This window comes from Podarcis filfolensis, assembly GCF_964270895.1.
Source record: "Podarcis filfolensis genome assembly, chromosome: 2".
In the NCBI taxonomy this organism is placed as follows: Eukaryota; Metazoa; Chordata; class Lepidosauria; order Squamata; family Lacertidae; genus Podarcis; species Podarcis filfolensis.
This window is the reverse complement of record NC_139605.1, coordinates 29,964,082-29,983,148: the sequence shown is the minus strand read 5'-3', so window position 1 is coordinate 29,983,148 and position 19,067 is coordinate 29,964,082. Positions and strand designations below refer to the sequence as shown.

Genomic DNA, 19,067 nt, shown 5'->3' with positions numbered 1-19,067 from the left:
CAGTATCTTATGCTAGCTAGTGAATCAAGAGCTATTAAAGAACAGAAAGTCATCATTTGTCTACAGCTGTGTGCAGGAAGCATCACACTGGGGCTCCTTGTGTGAAAAGTTGAACCAAACTTAGAAGAGGCTTGAGACCCAACGTCTGTACTTTTCATTAACTTGCAATTCCAAAAACTGATTGCAAAACACATGCTTTTCTGGTTTCTGACTATAAAAGCAGAGGTCAGAAGTGTGGGTGGTTGTCTTCTTAAAAGGAAAAAACAGCAGGCTTAATGTACTCAGTAGGATCAATTAAGGCTGACAAGCAATACTATAAGGAAGCACAGGGACTTAGATAATTCTCAGTCTTCAATGAATGTGCAGCAACTTTTAAGTCTGGAAGTAAGTTACCCGAACAGAAAAACTTGAGAAACTCAGATTGCAGAGTTCTTAGTGTAGAATTCTGTAGCAACTTAACTGATTAAGTATTCCTATAATGGAAAAACACTTGGTTACTAACTTTCTGTCATGTCCAAAACCACACCAAGAAGCTGTTAGTCAATTAAAAAAATCACTCACATTGTCTCTCCAGTCTTGGCAACATGACAAAGAAACTGATCCAGTACAGGACACACTTCCTTCTTCCCCCTCTTTTCAAAATCTGCAAAAAGGTAAAGAAAAACGGGAGAAAGGTTATTAAGGAGCAAAAGAAACACACACTCCCACACACAAAAGGCCAGGGCCTTATAGGCCTCCAAAGGACAACATATACACTTCAATGACAGGAAAGTTCATATCCAACTTCCCTTTCAAAGCCGGTTTCTCATACTAGGCCACTTGCCTCAGGTGAGGTGAAAGCTGTAGCCAGTGTAAACCAGAGATTTCTTGTGGGTGGGGTTGGAGGTGGGGCTGGGGGATTATGGAAGCAGAAAGTAACAGGAAATGGGAAAGGGAAAGGAAACGGGGAACCCATTGGGGACCACGGACTGTGGAGAAGAAACAGTTCACGTTGAGAGTGGAGAGGGATCTCCGAGGGCCTTTTTAAGGGGGGGGGGATCCAGATAGAAGGAAGGCGGTGGGGGAGGAGTAGACAGAGAAACCTCTGGGTCGTTTCAGGATCCCCATACCACCACCCTCACCCCAGAAATTAGGGGCCTGGAAAGCAAGACTGATCAGACTCTGACTAGACTTCCTCCACATCCACACACAGCTTTTCTTTTCCTTTTTTTACAGGTCATCTTGCCCCCCCCCCATCCCCTTCTCTTCCCTCAGGGCTTCCTCTACAACCTCTCACATTTTTTTGAGGGGTGTGGGTGGGTGGGTTACCCCGGGGTCACCCCTTCCCTACGTGACCCCGGGGTAACCAACCCCCCCAACCCATCAAAAAACAAGCAGCCCTCACCTTTCAGCGCCTCCTGCAGCCTCTCGATATCCATGATCCGCTGCTGCCTCCTTTTCTTCTTCCACCACCACCACCTCCTCCTCCTCCTCCTCCTGCCCCCCGGGCCCTCACGGGAAGCAGGCACCAGCAGCCGCGGGAGCGACGGCCTCCACCACAGACAGAGACGAGAGAGAGAGAGAGACGGAGAGAAACACAGAAACCCCGGCGGCCGGGCTCAGCAACCTTCCAACATGGCGCCCAGGCCGTCGCCGTGCGCGCCCCCGACACCCTCTCGCAAGCGCACCGAAACAAGCCTCTCCTCTTCCCGCCGGGGCGGGGGCGCGCTCGAGAGGGGAGGAGGAGGCGGCGGGGGAGGGGCCGCGGCCATGACGTCACCGCCCAGCCATGGCGGGGGGGGGGGCAAACAAGTCGAGCAGGGAGAGCCGCATCGCCGGCAAAGCAGCTCGGCTTGGGATTGGTCGGAAGGCGCGCTTTTCACCTTCGGCTCGCCCCGCCCTCTCTCCCGGCTGCGTCACGTTCCGAGATGGAAACGTGCGGCTTTTCTCTCTCTCGGCACCTCTCCCGCCTCGCTAGTGTTTTGGGTGCGGGGTGGCGTCGGGCGTTACGTCGGCCTCCCTTTAGCAGACACGACCCTTCTCCACTCCACCTCACAGACAAGGGTCTTTCCCCTTTCGGTGCCCCCCAAAGCACACACATGTGCTCGTCCCGGTTTTTTGCGTGAGCTGAAATAAAACAACCGTCAGAATATAATGGCGCATCGCCTTGCAGATTGAGGACGGAGCTGCACAGGAGAGGGCATTTCACGCTGGATGGCGCTAAAATTATTTCGACAGTCTATAAAGTTGTAAAACTTGAGGGCAGCTGAACTTCAGTTCTTGCATCATTCTATACCTGGAATTCGTTCACTGTTTCATGAATGGTGCTGAGTGGTGAGACTCATCACAGACACACACAGTATTTTTTGTAATTGGTTTTCGTTGTGTAATGGCCTGTGATGGGCAGAGATAGATTTGTTATATACTGTACCACCATTCATCAGTAGACCACAGGAAGGTTTGCAGCATAAAACACAAAATATTGTATTGAGAGTAAAATCAAAAGACAACACCCCAAGTGCTTTGAAAGGCCATAGATTGATGAATAGCAGCTACAGCATCCAGCTAATTCTATAACACGGGCTGGAAAGAGGATTATTTCATATCATAGTTATGGAGGCAAGCAAGGGTTTTGTAAATTACTATTTCTCCCTCACTATATCAGACTCAGGCCTAGTTGGCAGGCACATGAGGTTGTAAATCTTGAGTGGATTCACAGGGCTGGCCCACCCATGAGGCAAGGTGAGGTGACTGCCTCAGGTGGCAGGATCCACAGGGGCAGCAGATCCCAGTGTAGATCTTTATCCACCACCACCCCCTTTGTTCTTGCTGTAGATTTTCACTCACCCCTTCACCTCCGGGGTCAAACTGTCTTGGGCCAGCTCTGCCTATTCAGGTTGAATATACAGTATCTGTCTGTCTGTCAGTCTGTAAACAGAAAATGTCATCAGAACGGTTCTAGTCTGGCTATCAGCCTGCCAGTCTATTTTCCATAAGCAGTTATTTTTTTTGTATGAAATAACATTGCATAAAGAGAGTCCCAAGTCAGCCTGTGGTGGTATTAGCCAGACACAGATTTGCTGCCACATCTTCTGATTTGTGGTGATAGGCTTTAATAACCTTCTTATATACCCAGTGCTTAATTTCTAAAATAACAACCATAGGAGCTTATGGACTGTGATGGACAGAGATAAAGTAAAGTACCCTTGGAATGTAAATCCTGCTCTTATCCCTTGATAAGTAAATCCTACTGTCAATCCTAAATGTGCTGACTGATTATTTAAAATCAATAATAAATGGAAGGCCATTTTGTATTTTTAAAGAAAACAGGTCCCTGGATTAAGCTCCAATGCATCCCAGTATCAAATTAAGCACCATTTATACCGCAGTGCCTTCCATTTCACTCCACACATAAACAACACATTTATGATCAGCACCATGGAGATTGCATCAGGGGCTGAATTGTCTCCTCTCATACCTGTGAGTTCATAACACACACACACAAGCATAGACACACAGTTTAGGGGCTGGCCACAGTCAATTATAGTAGGACCACATTTATAGTAGACTGCAAGAACCTTTTAATGAAGGTGAAAATAGAGTGCAAAATGTGGTCTGAAGCTCAACATAAAAAAACTAAGATCATGGACACTAGTCCCATCAACTCCTGGCAAATAGAAGGAGAAGAAATGGAGGCAGTGAGACATTTTACTTTCTTGGGTTCCATGATCACTGCAGATGGTGACAGCAGTCACGAAATTAAAAGACGCCTGCTTTCTGGGAGAAAAGCAATGACAAACCTAGACAGCATCTTAAAAAGCAGAGACATCACCTTGCCAACAAAGGTCCATATTGTTAAAGCTATGGTTTTCCCAGTAGTGATGTATGGAAGTAAGAGCTGGACCATAAAAAAGGCTGACTGCCAAAGAATTGGTGCTTTTGAATTATGGTGCTGGAGGAGACTCTTGAGAGTCCCATGGACTGCAAGAAGATCAAACCTCTCCATTCTTAAGGAAATCAGCCCTGAGTGCTCACTGGAAGGACAGATCCTGAAGCTGAGGTTCCAATACTTTGGTCACCTCATGAGAAGAGAAGACTCCCTGGAAAAGACCCTGATGTTGGGAAAGATGGAGGGCACAGGGAGAAGGGGACGACAGAGGATGAGATGGCTGGACAGTGTTCTTGAAGCTACCAACATGAGTTTTACCAAACTGCAGGAGGCAGTGGAATACAGGAGTGCCTGGCATGCTCTGGTCCACGGGGTCATGAAGAGTCGGACACAACTAAACAACAACAAACAACAACAAGCATTACTGATGTCATCTGAGACCCTGTCTGTTAGCTGATTGGTAGCACAGACAGCTTTGTTTTTAGTAATGAAGCTTCAATTAGATCTTTAGTGATCTTTGACCTGAACTGGCCTAGGACAGTTTTCTTCCAAGTATAACATGGGACCTTCCACATATACAAGGACTGAATTAGGTACCTGCTATTTCCATTGAGCCCTATAATTTCTTGAGACCCTGCATGAGAGCAGCCAGTCTCCAACATCAAAAGAGTTTGCTTATAACTGGGGAGGGGAACCTCCTCCTAGGTTCATCTAGCTCTATGGATTCTCTTCTGGTGGCTCTGGTGCAGTCCCCTACCGATACCAGAGTCTGTGTAATGGTGCTTTCCTGTTGAGGTAAAATCCACATATCCTTCTGCCGAGACAAAATAGCAGGTCACATGTAATTTTAATTTAGTAAGGCCGAAAGAAGGGGGGGCCCGCAAGCTAGTGCTTGAAATTGGTAATTTATAGTACAATCCTATCTGTGCCTACTCAGAAGCAAGTTCTATTAAATTCAGTGGTTACTTCCGGGTTTCGGTGCATGCGCAGACGTGGTGCTGTGGGCTGCGAACGCTGCGGGTTGCAAACGTGCCTTCCTCACGGATCACGTTCGCAACCTGAGCGTCCACTGTATATGTACTGGATGGTTTTTTCACACAATAAACTAATTTTTAAAACACCACCTTGTGGCTTATCTTTTCCCTTGCCCCTCCATTTTTGTTGTGGATGGGGCGGGGGCTCCACTTCTTCCCTTACACAAATGTAGTACCACTGATGTAAACAGGAAAAAAACACCCATGAATTGTCCTTGAAGTGTTAATATATATCACCGTGTCTCTGAATAGAATTAGAGATAACACCTTGAGATGATAGCCTGTCTTTGTTGAACCACCTTAATGGTTATTATCATACAATTCAAGTGGCAGTAGTTTCTCAAACATCCTCCAGGCTGATGGAGAAAACCTCCCCACCCCATCTCCCCAGTTTTCAGGAGGGCAGAGCCAATTTGTCATTCCATGAAGTAACTGACAAGGCTCATCCATCTTTCGCATTCTTCCGGGTGACAGCGCATATTATGCTTCAGTAATGTCCAATAAGGAGAGGAACAACTGCTGTCCAGGGTACAAAAATGTATTATAAAAATGTTAGTGAATTAAAGATTTGCTTAGTTCAGACCATGGAGTGGGAATACTTTTGTATATGAGAGCATTATGGAATTACAGGCTTTCCCCCACCTAATTAAAAAAAACAAAACCAGGTTTTGTACCTGTCATATTAACCAGCACCTTTTTAGCAGCATTCCCACTATAGCTAACTTTAATAAAGATCTGGAAGTAAAATGGGCACACCCGCAAATAATAGTTTCTGCATATTTGAAAGTATCCCTGCACAAATTAAAACAAAAAGGTTTAAATAATAAAAAAGAAATAGCCCAGGAAGGGAATGTTGACAGCAATTGAGCCTATAAAGACAAAATAATATTAAGATAACTCACCTTCTCTGAGAACTCCCATCAACCATCAAAGACAAGGACTTTGCTTCTACCTTTTGCCTGAGGACTACATGCTCACCCTAGTTACACCTATGCAAAAATCCTGGAATTCTCATCTCTGCCTTGGGGAAGGTTTGGAACCAGAATGTGGGCAAACTGTGTGGACAACCACAACCCAGATTTTTAATTATCAGAAATGGGGAGCAGCCTTTGCTTCTTAATCTCAGAACCCCAGGTGTAACCTGGTATCTCTAGCACCTGGGAGGGATTTGTTCAGCTTCCAATCCCCAACTTGAAATGGAGTCTACAAGCTAAACCTCACAACTATTACCTTAGCCTAATTTTTGTACCTTCTGTAACATCTTGCCTTATGAAGAGTTATGGAAAACGTGAAAGCTTGTCCCTCTTTTGTGAAATTTTGGTTAGTCCCCAAAAATGTATTGCCCAACTGTGGATTTTAAATTACACCCCCCTCTTATGAACTACCATGGCTACCTTTACTGTTTATCTCTCATTTAACAGCAGACGTCTAACCATTTCTACTTTGTTTTTTTTTTTTTTTAAATAATATTTATTAAAATTTTTCAAAAATACAAAAAATATCACTTTACGGGACTCCCCCCTTCCCCCACCCCTACCATATTCCCCTTTCATATTGTTGGCCAAACAAGTTCCCCATTCAAATTGAAACTTAATTTGTTTTACAGTAAAAAAAAGAAAAAAAAAAAAAAAACCCAGTGTTCTTTCCCCAAGACCCACCCCATGTCATTCCACAATTTCCATTTTTTAATAAAAGAAGCACCCCAGATAATAGAAACAGAAAAGGTAGAGAATAAAAAAAATATAATGAATAATAGACCAATTCAGCAAAAAATAACCAAGTTGGCAAGCCTTTGGAGTTTTAGTTCTCCCCCCCCTGTCCCCGGTTTAATTTCCCCCTGACCATCAACCCCTGGTGTCTGCCTGGAATTCTTAAGACCATAAATCACAACTTTTCCCCAACTCCTTGCTGGCTTTTTCTTTTTTAAAATTAAAAATAAATTTTTTTGAAAATCAAAATTATTATTATTATCATTATTTTTCAAAACTTTAACTTCAGTCTTTAATAAAACTGTAATAGAACTCCCTCCATTGTTCTTTCCTAACCATTTCTACTTTGAAAGGAAGCACTATTGAGTTCAGTGGTGCTTAGTTCCAGGTCAGTGAGGTTAGGATTCTTTCCCCAAAGAATCCAATGAACTGTAGTTTGTTCATGATTATGGGAATTGTAACTCTATGAGGGTGAACTATAGTTCCTGGGATTATCTGGGGGAAGAATGAAAGGAATGCTGGCTGTGAAGGGTTTTGGTTGTTTCTTGAAACCTCTGCTCTCTACAGAGATATTTCAGGAGCAAGGAAAGCTAAAAAAGGGCACCTTCCCACTCACCAGAGTCCTGTGCTCCATAAATATGGGTGAAGAAAGCTCCATTGGAGGGGCTAGCAGTTACCTGCATTGCCCTTCGCAATCTCCCTCAGCATTCCTTTGTCTTCAAATCTCTCCAGGGTCCACAGGGACTTCCTGGTTTTTCTTTCTGATTATTTAGTATGTATTTATTTATAATTGTATATTAGACAGCTTCTCATCCAACGATGCCGAAGTGGTTCACAGAATAAAATGTTAGAAATGTCTAAAATCAAATAAATATTAAAGTAGGCATTAAATCTAAATAAAAACCCAGTTTCGATAACTGCTTCAATGGACTAAAAGAGGTCTCCCTTTGGCAGCGATAGATTTTATTCTTTTTCCAAAAAGTGGTGGCCGTGTGGAGATATTAAGCCCTCACCAACAACTGCATGCTGAGAATTGTGTCTGTTTGGGGCAGAAGTCATGATGGAGCTACACCCTCAGAAGATGTTGGACAACCAGGCTGCCATTATGATGCTATGTAGAAAAGATAATGGGAGTCATAGCAAACACACCTTTAATCATTCTTTGAACTTAGCCAGCAATGCATTTTTGGTTCACCTTAGCATCTCGACTGCTAGCTGGCTCCCCTCTGATGTTTATCCCCCCACTTCTCATCATGGCCTCTTCCCTACCCTACTTCAAGACTTTGAACACCAGCTGGATATTGTCAATACATGCTTACGAGGGCATAAAAGTAGGGTTCCTGGCACAAAAGTACACAGTACTTTAGCATTTGTTTTGAGGAGATTCCAATTTGGGGGATTTGCAATTGACAGTCTGTAATATGTTAGCGCTCTTCTTTACTTGGCATCCCATAATGCATCCATGTTTCACTGCTTGGAGCGCAGCGATTCACATTCATGACCAAAACCCAACAAGTACCTAGCAACCAGCCGTATTCTGTGATCATTTTTTGCATCTTCTTTTTTGAGGCCCAGTTTCAGTCATGATCCATGAGCCACATTTGGAAAGTAAGGATTAAGGCCCCATCAATCTCCTTGCGGGTTACTAAACTCACATGCGTCAGCCCAGCAAGGATGCTAGCTACTGCAGCAGCTATTATTAAGAATCTGAAAAGTTCTCAGGCTGACAATGGGACTTTCCAAAGGTCAGAACCGATGAGATCATTCTGTGGCTTGATTTCTGGGGGTGATTTGACATTCACTGTTGCTGTGTCTGTCCTGCATCTGTAAAGGCAATGAGGCTCTGCACACTGTAATTTAAGTTTACACAATTCTGCTGTTTTTGACATCTTTCTTTGGTATCCCTTGGGCCTGTGGTTCAGAACAGATATATTATCTATAATATATACAATTCTAAGGATGCCATCACACTGCAGTTTGCTTGGCCACAGACAGGTGGCGCTGCAAACTACAGGGTGAGAAGCTGCTAGTAGCTAGACCATTGGGTGGGAAGCCCAGGTAAGGTGGGGAGAGAAGGAGGGATCTGGAAGGAGAGTCAGCTCTAGGTGAGGTGAGGAAGGAACTGAAGGATGGAGAAGACACAGGTGAGGTGAGGAGACACTCAGAGGATGGAGATGCAGGTGGGAAGCCCAGGGCAAAATGAGGTAGGAACCAGAGGGAAGAAAGGCAAACAGATGGACTACCCAAATGAGTGATCCAGGTGAGTCACAGAGGTATGGCAAGGTCTGAGCCCCTAGTATATGTTTATGTTTGCAACTTTTTAATGAGGTCTATAAAAAACAGCAACACAAAATGCAATATATTTACCGGTATATGCTTGCTTAATCCTTTGGAAGGTTTCACCAGGTCTATGAAATGGTTTATTTTCTTGTTATTTCCATGTATATGAGCTTGCTTTGTTGTATTGTATCCTAGTAAATGTTATGTATAAACCAAATTTATGGATTTTCTATTTCTTTTGATGTTTCACCTACAGCAACCGAAACTAGCAGAAACCTTCTTTTCTAATCAGATGCCAGAGCTAGTCTGTCAGCTCAAACAAAAATAGAACAGAGAGTCATCTTGACTAGTGTTATTTGGCTATTTGTACAGGTCCTTAGTAGTCAATGGTAAATGGACAAAGGGCATGGATCTAGTCCAGTCTTTGCATGAAGAGCAGAAATATTGTGTTTGTCACAAAAGTTGAATAATGTGTCCTTTCCTCCCCAGCTCTGGTAGTTTTGAGTGCAGGCATTAGCATCAGCTATCGCTCACTCTTGTATGTTCACGTTGACTCTTACCTCCAAGGTAAGAAGTCACTGAACACAACTGTTAACAGTTTTTCTTCTCTTGTCACTGTTTTTAATGCTGTCTCCCACATCTATGAACTGTATACAGAAACATGGAATATAATGATAGAAGATGCAATGGTGCAATGAGAAAAAAGGCTCATCTAAGCAATTTATTTACATCTCCAGCGACCATAACTTGTCCAATACAGGCAGCTTGTTGTAGCAATTCCGTCCAGGGTAAATGGAGTGCTGTGTGCACCCTGTACAATTTAGCAGCTTTAAATCTCATCCTGATGAATGCAGTTGTAGCAATTCATTTTGTATTGACCATAGCTTGCAACAGAAACAAAGTGATACATGTGTATCATGTATTAGCACTGACTAGGAGAAAAATAAGATATACTATTAGCAGAATTAAGACGCTGGCTGCCTTGGAAATGAAATATAGTTAATAGATACATGGGGGAAATGGATGGTTCGATCTGGGTCAGCGGTTTTCAAACTATGAGATGAGCTTCCCCAAGGAGGTGTAAATAATGTGAGAGGAGTTAAATTAGAGCCTTTCTAATTCTCCAGTCCATCCTCATGTACTCTTTTGGGCAAGGAGACACTGGGGTGGAAAAACTGTGTCTGGGTATCTCACTTCAGATAAAGACTCCTCTATAAAAAATATACAATAAAAATCCCTGCATGTAGAAATCTAGCTGTTGGCGAAAATGCATTCCAAGCTAGCCTTTTCTTTGATATGCTGGTCTTCTATGTGCAGGGTTGCTATTTTTTTGTATAGAGGATCGTCCAATAAGACATCACTTCTGGGCTCATACATTAAAGGTGGAACACACCAGACACAGGTTTATCACCTTACTGAGAACAAGGGCATAGCAACGACCCTGTGCTCTCTACCTGGTTGGTGCTCTGGGGCACAGGGTTACTGGGCCAATATTCCACACACACACACACACACACACACACACACACACACAGCTTTGCTTGCCTAGAATCTCTCTCTAGGGGCATCTTTCTGTGATGTGTGTGTAGCTAGTTTTTTGTTGTTGTTTTTACACATTGGGGATGGGGAATCTGTGGCTCTCTAGATATTCTTGGATTACAACTCACAACCCCTGACCACTGGTCATGTTTTCTGGAATTTAGAAGTCCCAACAATAGCTGGATAGCTCAGCTGGTTAGAGCATGGTGCTGGCAACGCCAAGGTTGCAAGTTTGATCCCAGTTGCCTATGCTTGCATTGCAGGGAGTTGGGACTAAATGATCCTCAGGATCCCTTTCATGATCTATGAACTTCTGGAGGGCCACAAGTTAAGTTCCCCATCTCCGAATACTCTGAAGTCACAATAGCAAATGTGATCACAGGTTTACTCCTCCATCTAGCTATCCTACAAAGCTGGATATTCTGCTCTTCCGTGTGGTGTAGTGGTTAAGAGCGGTGGACTCATAATCTGGTGAACTGGGTTTGCGTCTCCGCTCCTCCACATGCAGCTGCTGGGTGACCTTGGGCTAGTCACACTTCTTTGAAGTCTCTCAGCCTCACTCACCTCACAGAGTGTTTGTTGTGGGGGGAGGAAGGGAAAGGAGAATGTTAGCCGCTTTGAGACTTCTTCGGGTAGTGATAAAGCGGGATATCAAATCCAAACTCCTCCTCCTCCTCCTCTTCCTCTTCTTCTTCTTCCCTTCCAAGATACACATTCCTCTGCTCAAGATCTTTCCTTTCTCATCACAAGTTGCTTGCCCAACTCATCCAAATTTAGAGCGTGCATCTTGCAGTTCCGACAACAAAAGCATTGAATAAGGTTTGAATGCTCATTCGCCCAAGGGACATGCTGTCCTTAACAAGTTATGGATATTGATAGTACAGGATCTGGTACTTGGTGTTTTAAATAGGTAAATAAGTATTGATTAACATTTGTAGACAATCTCAATTCAAGAATGTCCCACAGCTGAATGGGAGATAGCCAAGTACACGCTGCACTAGTCTCACAAGTCTGGACCTGTCTAGAGGCAACCCTATGGCGTGCTGTGTTCAGCCCCGTATCTTTGAAAAACAGTAGACAGCGAAAGGGACAGCCAGAAGGTAATGAGCGAATGCCGATCCAAATAGCAGCAGGAATAAAAATGAAGGGAGGAATATTGCTTTTGGCCAAGTGTCAAGCATTTGCTCTGGCCACAGAAGTTCCACCTGAAGTTTTGAATAGGAGAACAGCTCTGTCCAGCATACTGGCTGGTGGCATCACAGAAACCAGGCATTCATTTCCCCCCATGTAAAATCTAATCTGTCTGTAGCATTGATGGGTCCCCAAGTAGGGATTAAGTGTAGAGATCACACTTCACACTTTTCCTCCATATAACGAGGGGAATCTGTGATACAGCCTGAAATACATGCAAGGCTTTATATTGCGAACGCATCATGCATTCTGCTTGTACGTTCTGTTCTTCTGCCCTTTTTTATGACTTGTTTGTTTACACTCTCTAGTAGCCTACACATAAAGAACCTTTCACTGTATGCTCTACTGCACAGATTGCTTACACTATTAACACTTTCATGTCTTATTAGCAGGACTGAAATAAATCTTATGTCATGGTTTAGTATTTTACTAATGAAACTGTGAATTAAAGATTGGAATAAGAAAACCAGTGGAAGGGAAGGAGGGAAGTCAATGGCTCTATGGAGCATAAAGTAAGATAGATGTAAAAAGATTTGATATTTGTTTGTTGGTGTTGGTGTATCTAAAATGAAAACTTTATAAAAAGCATATAAAAAACACACACACAAATTTCATGTCTTATATTTCAGGTAACGACTAAAATCAAGAATTAGGTCCCATTTTAAAAGGGAGTATCTGGATAGGACAATTTTATGTTTGCATATACATAGGCAGCCTGATTATTGGAAGACTTAATTTTCTTTCCTAGGGAAAAAAAGAGGCTATTCAAATATGAGGTTTGCTCAAAAGTTCATTTAATTACACGGTAAGCCTAAAATTGCATATGACTTAGAAATGCACTGTAATCATCTCCTTAGGAGCTATAAAAATTTGGTGCACTTGTCAAATACAAATATACAAGAAACTTAAGTAGCATGACACTGATTGCAATTCCTTATAGACATACCTTATGCAACTATACATACACAAAGCAATTAGCAATTTTTGCTTTCCACTGAAATCTGTATCGTTTTTCCACATGCAATCATTTAGCTACCTAAGACCAGCGTTCTAATGGAATGATCAACCTTGGCAGAATTTTTTTAAAAACACCTTGAATATTTCAGTTCTGCTCAACTACTATTCTTGAGTAAATTATTTCAAATAATTTGTGCTTACAAAGTTTATGCTAGACTTCATAACTGGACTTCCCAATTCCTAAGCATATTACTCAAAAGTCCTATGGACCGTAGGGGTTATTTTTATGTAAACTGTTGAGGCGGCACAGTTATTAAGGTGTTGTGTTTTACACCAGGGAAAATGGGAAGGCGGGAGTTTTTGCTTGGCAAACCTCCATCAACTCGTACTTGGGGGTTTGGAATCCAGCGAGGTCATAGAGTCTAGCTGAGTATAATAGAGCAACTGGAGGAATGCCACCCAGATCAAGGTAGCTAGTTATGCACTAGCTTAATGCTACATAGCTTCTTTTGCCCTCGACAGGATCTCTTGAGCTTGAATGGCCAAACCGTTTGAGATAAGGTTTGGGCAGTTGCTGAAATCATAAGCATATTTGCAGATTGACAGCACAATTAGGCACATCTAAGCTTGAAAGCAAGAACCACGCCTAACTCTGCCCAAGACTGGACAGTGGCTCTAACTGAATTAAATCTGCATACATAAGGACGCTTAGGGTTGTACGTTTAATTATTTCCATCACTAAGATTTAAAGAGTGCAAGGCTAGATTATATTGTTCGCGCCACATGCCAACATGCTGGTTTGTCTTTTTTTGCACCTGGAGGTGTGCAGTGTGAATGTGTAAAGTAAGGCTATTGATCTGTCTAGCCTCGTGCCACCTATTCTGACTGACAGTTCTTAAAGGCGTCACCTGTGATCCTTTTAACTTAAGATGCGGGGAGATGATCGTGAGATATTCTGCACATAAAATATGTGCTCACCACTGAGCACTTAGCATTTTGCTGCTCACTCACTGACTGCATTTAATGCACAGTGAGCTCATCATATCATGAATGGCTCATGGGTAGGTAGGTGGTGAATCAATCAGACTGTCGCTTCATCACAAGCCCATCTGGAACAAGGTTGGAATAGATGGATGCATTTCTGCAAATATTTTAAAACTGTGACCTTTTCTGGATTGGTTTAGTAAGCATTCTGATGAGACCTCCTCCTTCTAAATCACAATAGGTGGAAAACACTCTTCTGGCAATATTATTCTAGTTCAGAATATAGTAATACTACATGGGGATGAGGAAGAGGTTTATACAGTTGTACCTTGGTTCTCTAACGCTTTGTGACCTGAACATTTTGGCTCCCGAACACCGCAAACCCAGAAGTGTGTGTTTCGGTTTGCAAACGTTTTTCAGTAGCTGAACGCCCAACGCAGCTTCCGATTGAGTGCAGGAAGCTCCTACAGCCAATCGGACGCCATGCCTAGTTTTTGAACGTTTTCGGAAGTCGAACGGGCTTCCGGAATGGTTTCCGTTCGAGAACTAAGGTACAACTGTATATGTCCAGTATTTTATAATAAGTGAAGCACTTTTCAAAGAAATCAGCAATGAGTATGGCATAATGTTAATAAAAGTCTTTCAAAAACAAACTATTATTAAAAACGGAAATGTAATATAGTGCCATAAATTGCAGCAAAGTATAAATTACTATGCGAAAAAGTAAACATTTATATAATTGGTTTTTTTTTTAATATATATATAAAAAAATCCTTAAGAACTTTAGCGGCTACACCCTCCCAACCCAAATAAAATGCATATGGAAAACAATTTCTTTTGCATAATTTCATTAATATTGTGCAGCATGGTTTTTAATGTTAAACCAAATCCTTCATATACCAAAGGCAGACATTGGAGAAAATATGCTTCCTTGTAAAAAAAAAAAAAAAACCACAAAAAAATACAAAATAACATTGCAGCTTCTGAAAATCTATTATGCACCAGGAGTGAGAATGCTTTCTTCTGCAACAGGGGCAGGGGGCTTGTTGCCGGCCAGATATTGGTGGCTCCAACTCCCATCAGCCCCAGCCAGCATTATCAATGCTCGAGGATAATGGGAATTGTAGTCCAACTGTTTCTGGAGGGTCACACCCATCCCTGTTCCACGCCCAACTCAAGCCCTTTGTTTCCTTCATTACGTAACCTACCCCTTTTACTTTACCATAATCATGAAATTGGAACTCGATATTTGAATACACGAAAAGGACTTAAACGTTTGACTCTGAAAGCAGAAGGCCTATGACCAGCATTCGTTACCGAATTTCAGCAGAAGTTTCATACCTGTCCTCCTCTCCAGAGTCCGAGATCAGATTACCACACACATTTATCAGACTGGCCTGAATCAAATGCTAGGTTTGTGTATGTAGCAGTTACTTGCACTACACTTCTCCCTCTGTGTTGTAGACCATTTTACCTGAAACATGGTAGGCTTCAGAATTTTCAGAACACACTGAAGATCTTTTCAGAGCTTGAAACATGGACGTGCTCTCAGGTGTCACACACAAATCTTAAAAGATACGTAGGGTGACAGGAACCCTTTTCACAAAGAAACTGCACATAATCAGAATTTGTTCTGAAACCATACGCTACATCGGACATCTCTAAAAGACACCTGCTTAGTAACCTGAGGTTGTATTCCATGTAGCACTATGGTGAACGTTCCAATGCTGGAAGGATTTTTCATTGCATGATGGAACATTGTCTACCCAAATCTGTTCTGAAGGGCTCTTCAACCTTCAGGAGGTTTGGGGGCGGCACAGAGTATGCATGGGGGTGGCTGAGGGGAGAATTACAGCAGACATTCTGTCAGTTCTTCAAATTCTACAGGTGGAACAGTACAATCCCATTTCTGTCAAAGACAGCATTCTGCGTTCTCACACAGGAATGGGGCTGTTATTGCACTGCAAGCCTTCACTTCTGCTTCCTAAGTACAGCTGTATTCACCTGTTGCCAAGAAGGTGAGGCACAATCTGTCACAAACATAAGCGTGCTGAAGCCCATCGAGATTAATGAATGTAGGAACACTTAACTCTGTGTCGCATCATGACCAAAGAGTCCCATGCCACCTTAACAACTAGCTAATCAGACTTCCCATTTGGTCCTTTATATACAATTTTACCTACATGTGGCAAGGAAATAGCACCAACAGTGCCTGCTATTCTCATTAGTGGTGTAAACACTGGCAGAGAGAGAAAGCAAGTTATTATTTCTCCCACGGGAGGTAATAAATACTATGAAATGATAAGAGATGGTGCTGGAGCAACACTGCTACTTATTATAACAGTGTCGTATATTGCACTATCAACACTTTCCATTCATTTACCACTGTAGGTGCTGTAGTCATAGAAATGCTCCTCTTTGCACCACTGAAGTTTGCCTCAGCTAGTGCGGGTGCCGGTGATGCTTTAAACAAAATGGCTGCCTATATGTGACCCTGAAAATGGCTTGACCACCTTCTCCAGGTCTGAATGAGCCTTGAGATGTGCATAGGCAGGGCGGCAATGCCGACTGACTAGCTGTACTGCACGGTGCCACTGCAGCAACTTCCACATGGACAACACTTTGTATAGATGAATCTATTCTACTGCCTTTTTATTCTACCATTTGTTCTCATTTGTTACCCACACACAGGAACTTCCTACACAGGATCCCCTGTGTGCAAGAAAGAACAGTGGAGCAGCTCCTTATTTATTTTGTGTAGCAGAAGTCATTAACAGTTTTCTGTGCATGGAAGACGGCTGCTAAATCAGAATGCTTGTATTCAAAATCAATGAGACACTATATATTTATACAGTACCCATAATATACTTTTGAGGACAAATGTGTCTCTGGCGGAGTGGGGTCTTGGGCATGGCAAAAACAACCACAAGCAGGTGGTCTTGGCCTCTCTAAACTTGGTGCCATAGCAATTAGTAGGCATTTGCTATTAGCAGCAGAAAAACAGATCCAAGTCCTCAGGCCTAGACAAGTATGAAATCTACTTACAGCTTATTTTAAAAAACCCAAAAGGCAAAACCATCAGCCTGTTTCAAGATCTGTTACTAACCTAACATCTCTCCCACTCCACCCCTAATTTTTGTACAGTTCATAAACTGCCCCTTATACAGCCACACTGAATTTCAAATGCACAGGAGTTGAGCAAGGGTTTTATGCATCTTCAATTCACCCATTGAGGCTTGCAGAGAAGATGTTCCAAGTGGCTTGTGACTACAATCTACCAAGTGCACTTCTGCAGCAGCAAGTTTCCCTGTTGCTGTAGAGAAGATAGACAGCTCTGTCTCAAATATAACAGTGCAATGTAAACGTATAGCCAGGATGAATTTCCCTCAGTTTCATGTTCAGCTCAAAGGAAGCAGCCTACACACTGATCCTAATTAATGCTCAGTTGATAGATTGCTGTTATGGTATGGTTATTGCCGCAAAACTGTTTCCCTCTAGCTGGCTCTGGTGCTAGTCTGTTAACTTAACAAACCTTTGTATTTCATGGGTACTTCCTACACTTGCTTTGGTAACCACAATAGAGGAAAGATGTTCGTGAGGGAAGCATCAAGGTCCAAAATACTGATAAGATCTTGGACAAGCATGGGGAACCTTTGGCTCTCCAGATCTTCCTGAACCAAAACTCCCTTCAGCCCCAACAAGCATGGCCAATGATCAGGAATGATGGGAGTTGTGGTTCAGTAACATCTGCAGGGCCAAAGGTTCCCCACATCAGTTTTAGGAAGTAAAGAGATAAGAGCGACGAGTTCATTATGTGAGGAAAAGTTAATGCATTTCCTTGCTCTGCCACTGTAAAACTGAAGTGATACCTGTAAACATAGTCAACAGAATTTCTTTCAAGTAAAAGTAATGACTTTGAAGAAGAAAGTGACCTTCTCACAGAAATTCTGTGAGTTGTATATTCTGAAATAGGACACGTCCAGACTCCGTGCTTTAGCAATCGATTGCAGAAAAATCCCGACATCTTCCAGTGAAATTCCTAGACTTTCACCCATGTCCACTCTCATTATCATCAACCTCGTGAACTGTACGTATACACCATTAAAACCAAACCAATAAACTAACACCCCAACTGGCACTTTTGCTCAAGCTGCAAACTGTCTGACAGCACAGGCCTATACATGCCTACTCTGAAGTAAGCCCCACTGAGTTAGGTTGGATTTGCTCCCAGGGAAGTGTGTATAGGATTGCAGCCTAAAATAGCCTAATGTCCCTTAGGAGGACTGGATAAGAATATGAAAACTGTATCAAAATATATTGCTGCGCTTATAATCTGAAGTTGGCTCCAACGTTGACGATCACCCGGCTTTCGTAGACTTTCTTCATGGTTCTTTCGATTTGTTTCAGAAAAACCTGAGGAATTCTCCCACATAAAGTGTGTACAGTATCAAGGAATTTTGACTGGAGAGGGTAGTACATTGATTGGAAGAGATTGTCTTCAAAGGGAAACTAAAGAACAAAAGAAAAAGGATTAAAAGACAGACAAGTACTATCCATGATAGTCATTGCTTTGCTGAGTTTTCCTATAAATTTTAACGTGGAGGCAGGGAGTTTGTCTGTCAAGACACGCTGTGGTACAATGCAGTGGTAAGCTGACAATATTACATGCTGCTGTTGTGCTCCCCTCTCATGCAACCCTATTCTGTGCAGTTACCAGCTCCAAAAGAGGGTTACCCTCCCCCAAAGCTTCTTGATCAAAATATAAGAAACTCTACACCAAATTGCACTATCTGTCTATTTATCAGTTCTATCAATTCTGACCAATAGTGTACAGGATCTTAGGGAAGGGCCTATCCCAGGATTGCAATGTGAAATGCCAGAGATTGAATTTTATATACACACACACACACACACACACACACACACAGAGAGAGAGAGAGAGAGAGAGAGAGAGAGAGAGAGAGAGAGATTCACTCTGTCACAAAGATCTTAACCTGAACATTTTCCCCTCTCAAAAAAAGGTCACCAATAGCTCTCATCCTTCCTACTTTACTACCACAGTACTTAAAATTTGGACAATCTGTCTAAGTTGGTGTGGTGCCATCTCAAGCTACTGCAGATACTGAACTGAGTTTGGACTTTTTTGGATCTAGGCCTGCGTGTTGAGGCTGGTGAGGCTTACTGGGCTGCACTGCAGCTAGAACATGGGTCTATCTTTACTGGCTCCACTGTGTGGGGGAATAGGTTTAAATACTCAGTTTCCCACTCAATGAGCTTCAGATCACGATTCCCCTCTCTTACTGGGGAGGGTGGGGGGTAGAAAAGAAAAGGCAATAAAGGCAATTTTGTTTGGAAAGTGAGGAGTTAAAGCGACAGAGTTGGTTCCTAGAGAGGAGATTGTGGAGCATGGTGAATGAAATGGCTAGAAGGAAATTTAGAAAAAATGAATGAGCAATCTATACAGGCCATAACCTAGGTGGAACAGAAACATGATCTACATTTGGG

At 42.7% G+C, this 19,067-nt stretch overlaps 2 protein-coding genes across 3 annotated transcripts in view; both read right to left on the bottom strand.

Annotated features, from left to right (window-relative positions):
• Window positions 1-1,710, bottom strand: part of PPP4R2 (protein phosphatase 4 regulatory subunit 2) — a 32,927-nt gene extending 31,217 nt beyond the window's left edge. Inside the window, exons 1-2 of the mRNA XM_083602085.1 lie at window positions 1,385-1,710; window positions 562-643 (exon numbers count right to left, since the gene is read on the bottom strand). Of these exons, the coding sequence (XP_083458211.1) occupies window positions 562-643; window positions 1,385-1,418 (116 nt within the window). The 5' untranslated portion in view covers window positions 1,419-1,710. The remainder of the gene's footprint in view (window positions 1-561; window positions 644-1,384) is intronic.
• Window positions 1,711-12,398: 10,688 nt separating this feature from the next.
• Window positions 12,399-19,067, bottom strand: part of GXYLT2 (glucoside xylosyltransferase 2) — a 32,986-nt gene continuing 26,317 nt past the window's right edge. For both annotated transcript variants that reach the window (XM_083601928.1, XM_083601927.1), the window contains one exon: window positions 12,399-18,071. In XM_083601928.1, the coding sequence (XP_083458054.1) occupies window positions 17,889-18,071 (183 nt within the window). In that variant the 3' untranslated portion in view covers window positions 12,399-17,888. The remainder of the gene's footprint in view (window positions 18,072-19,067) is intronic.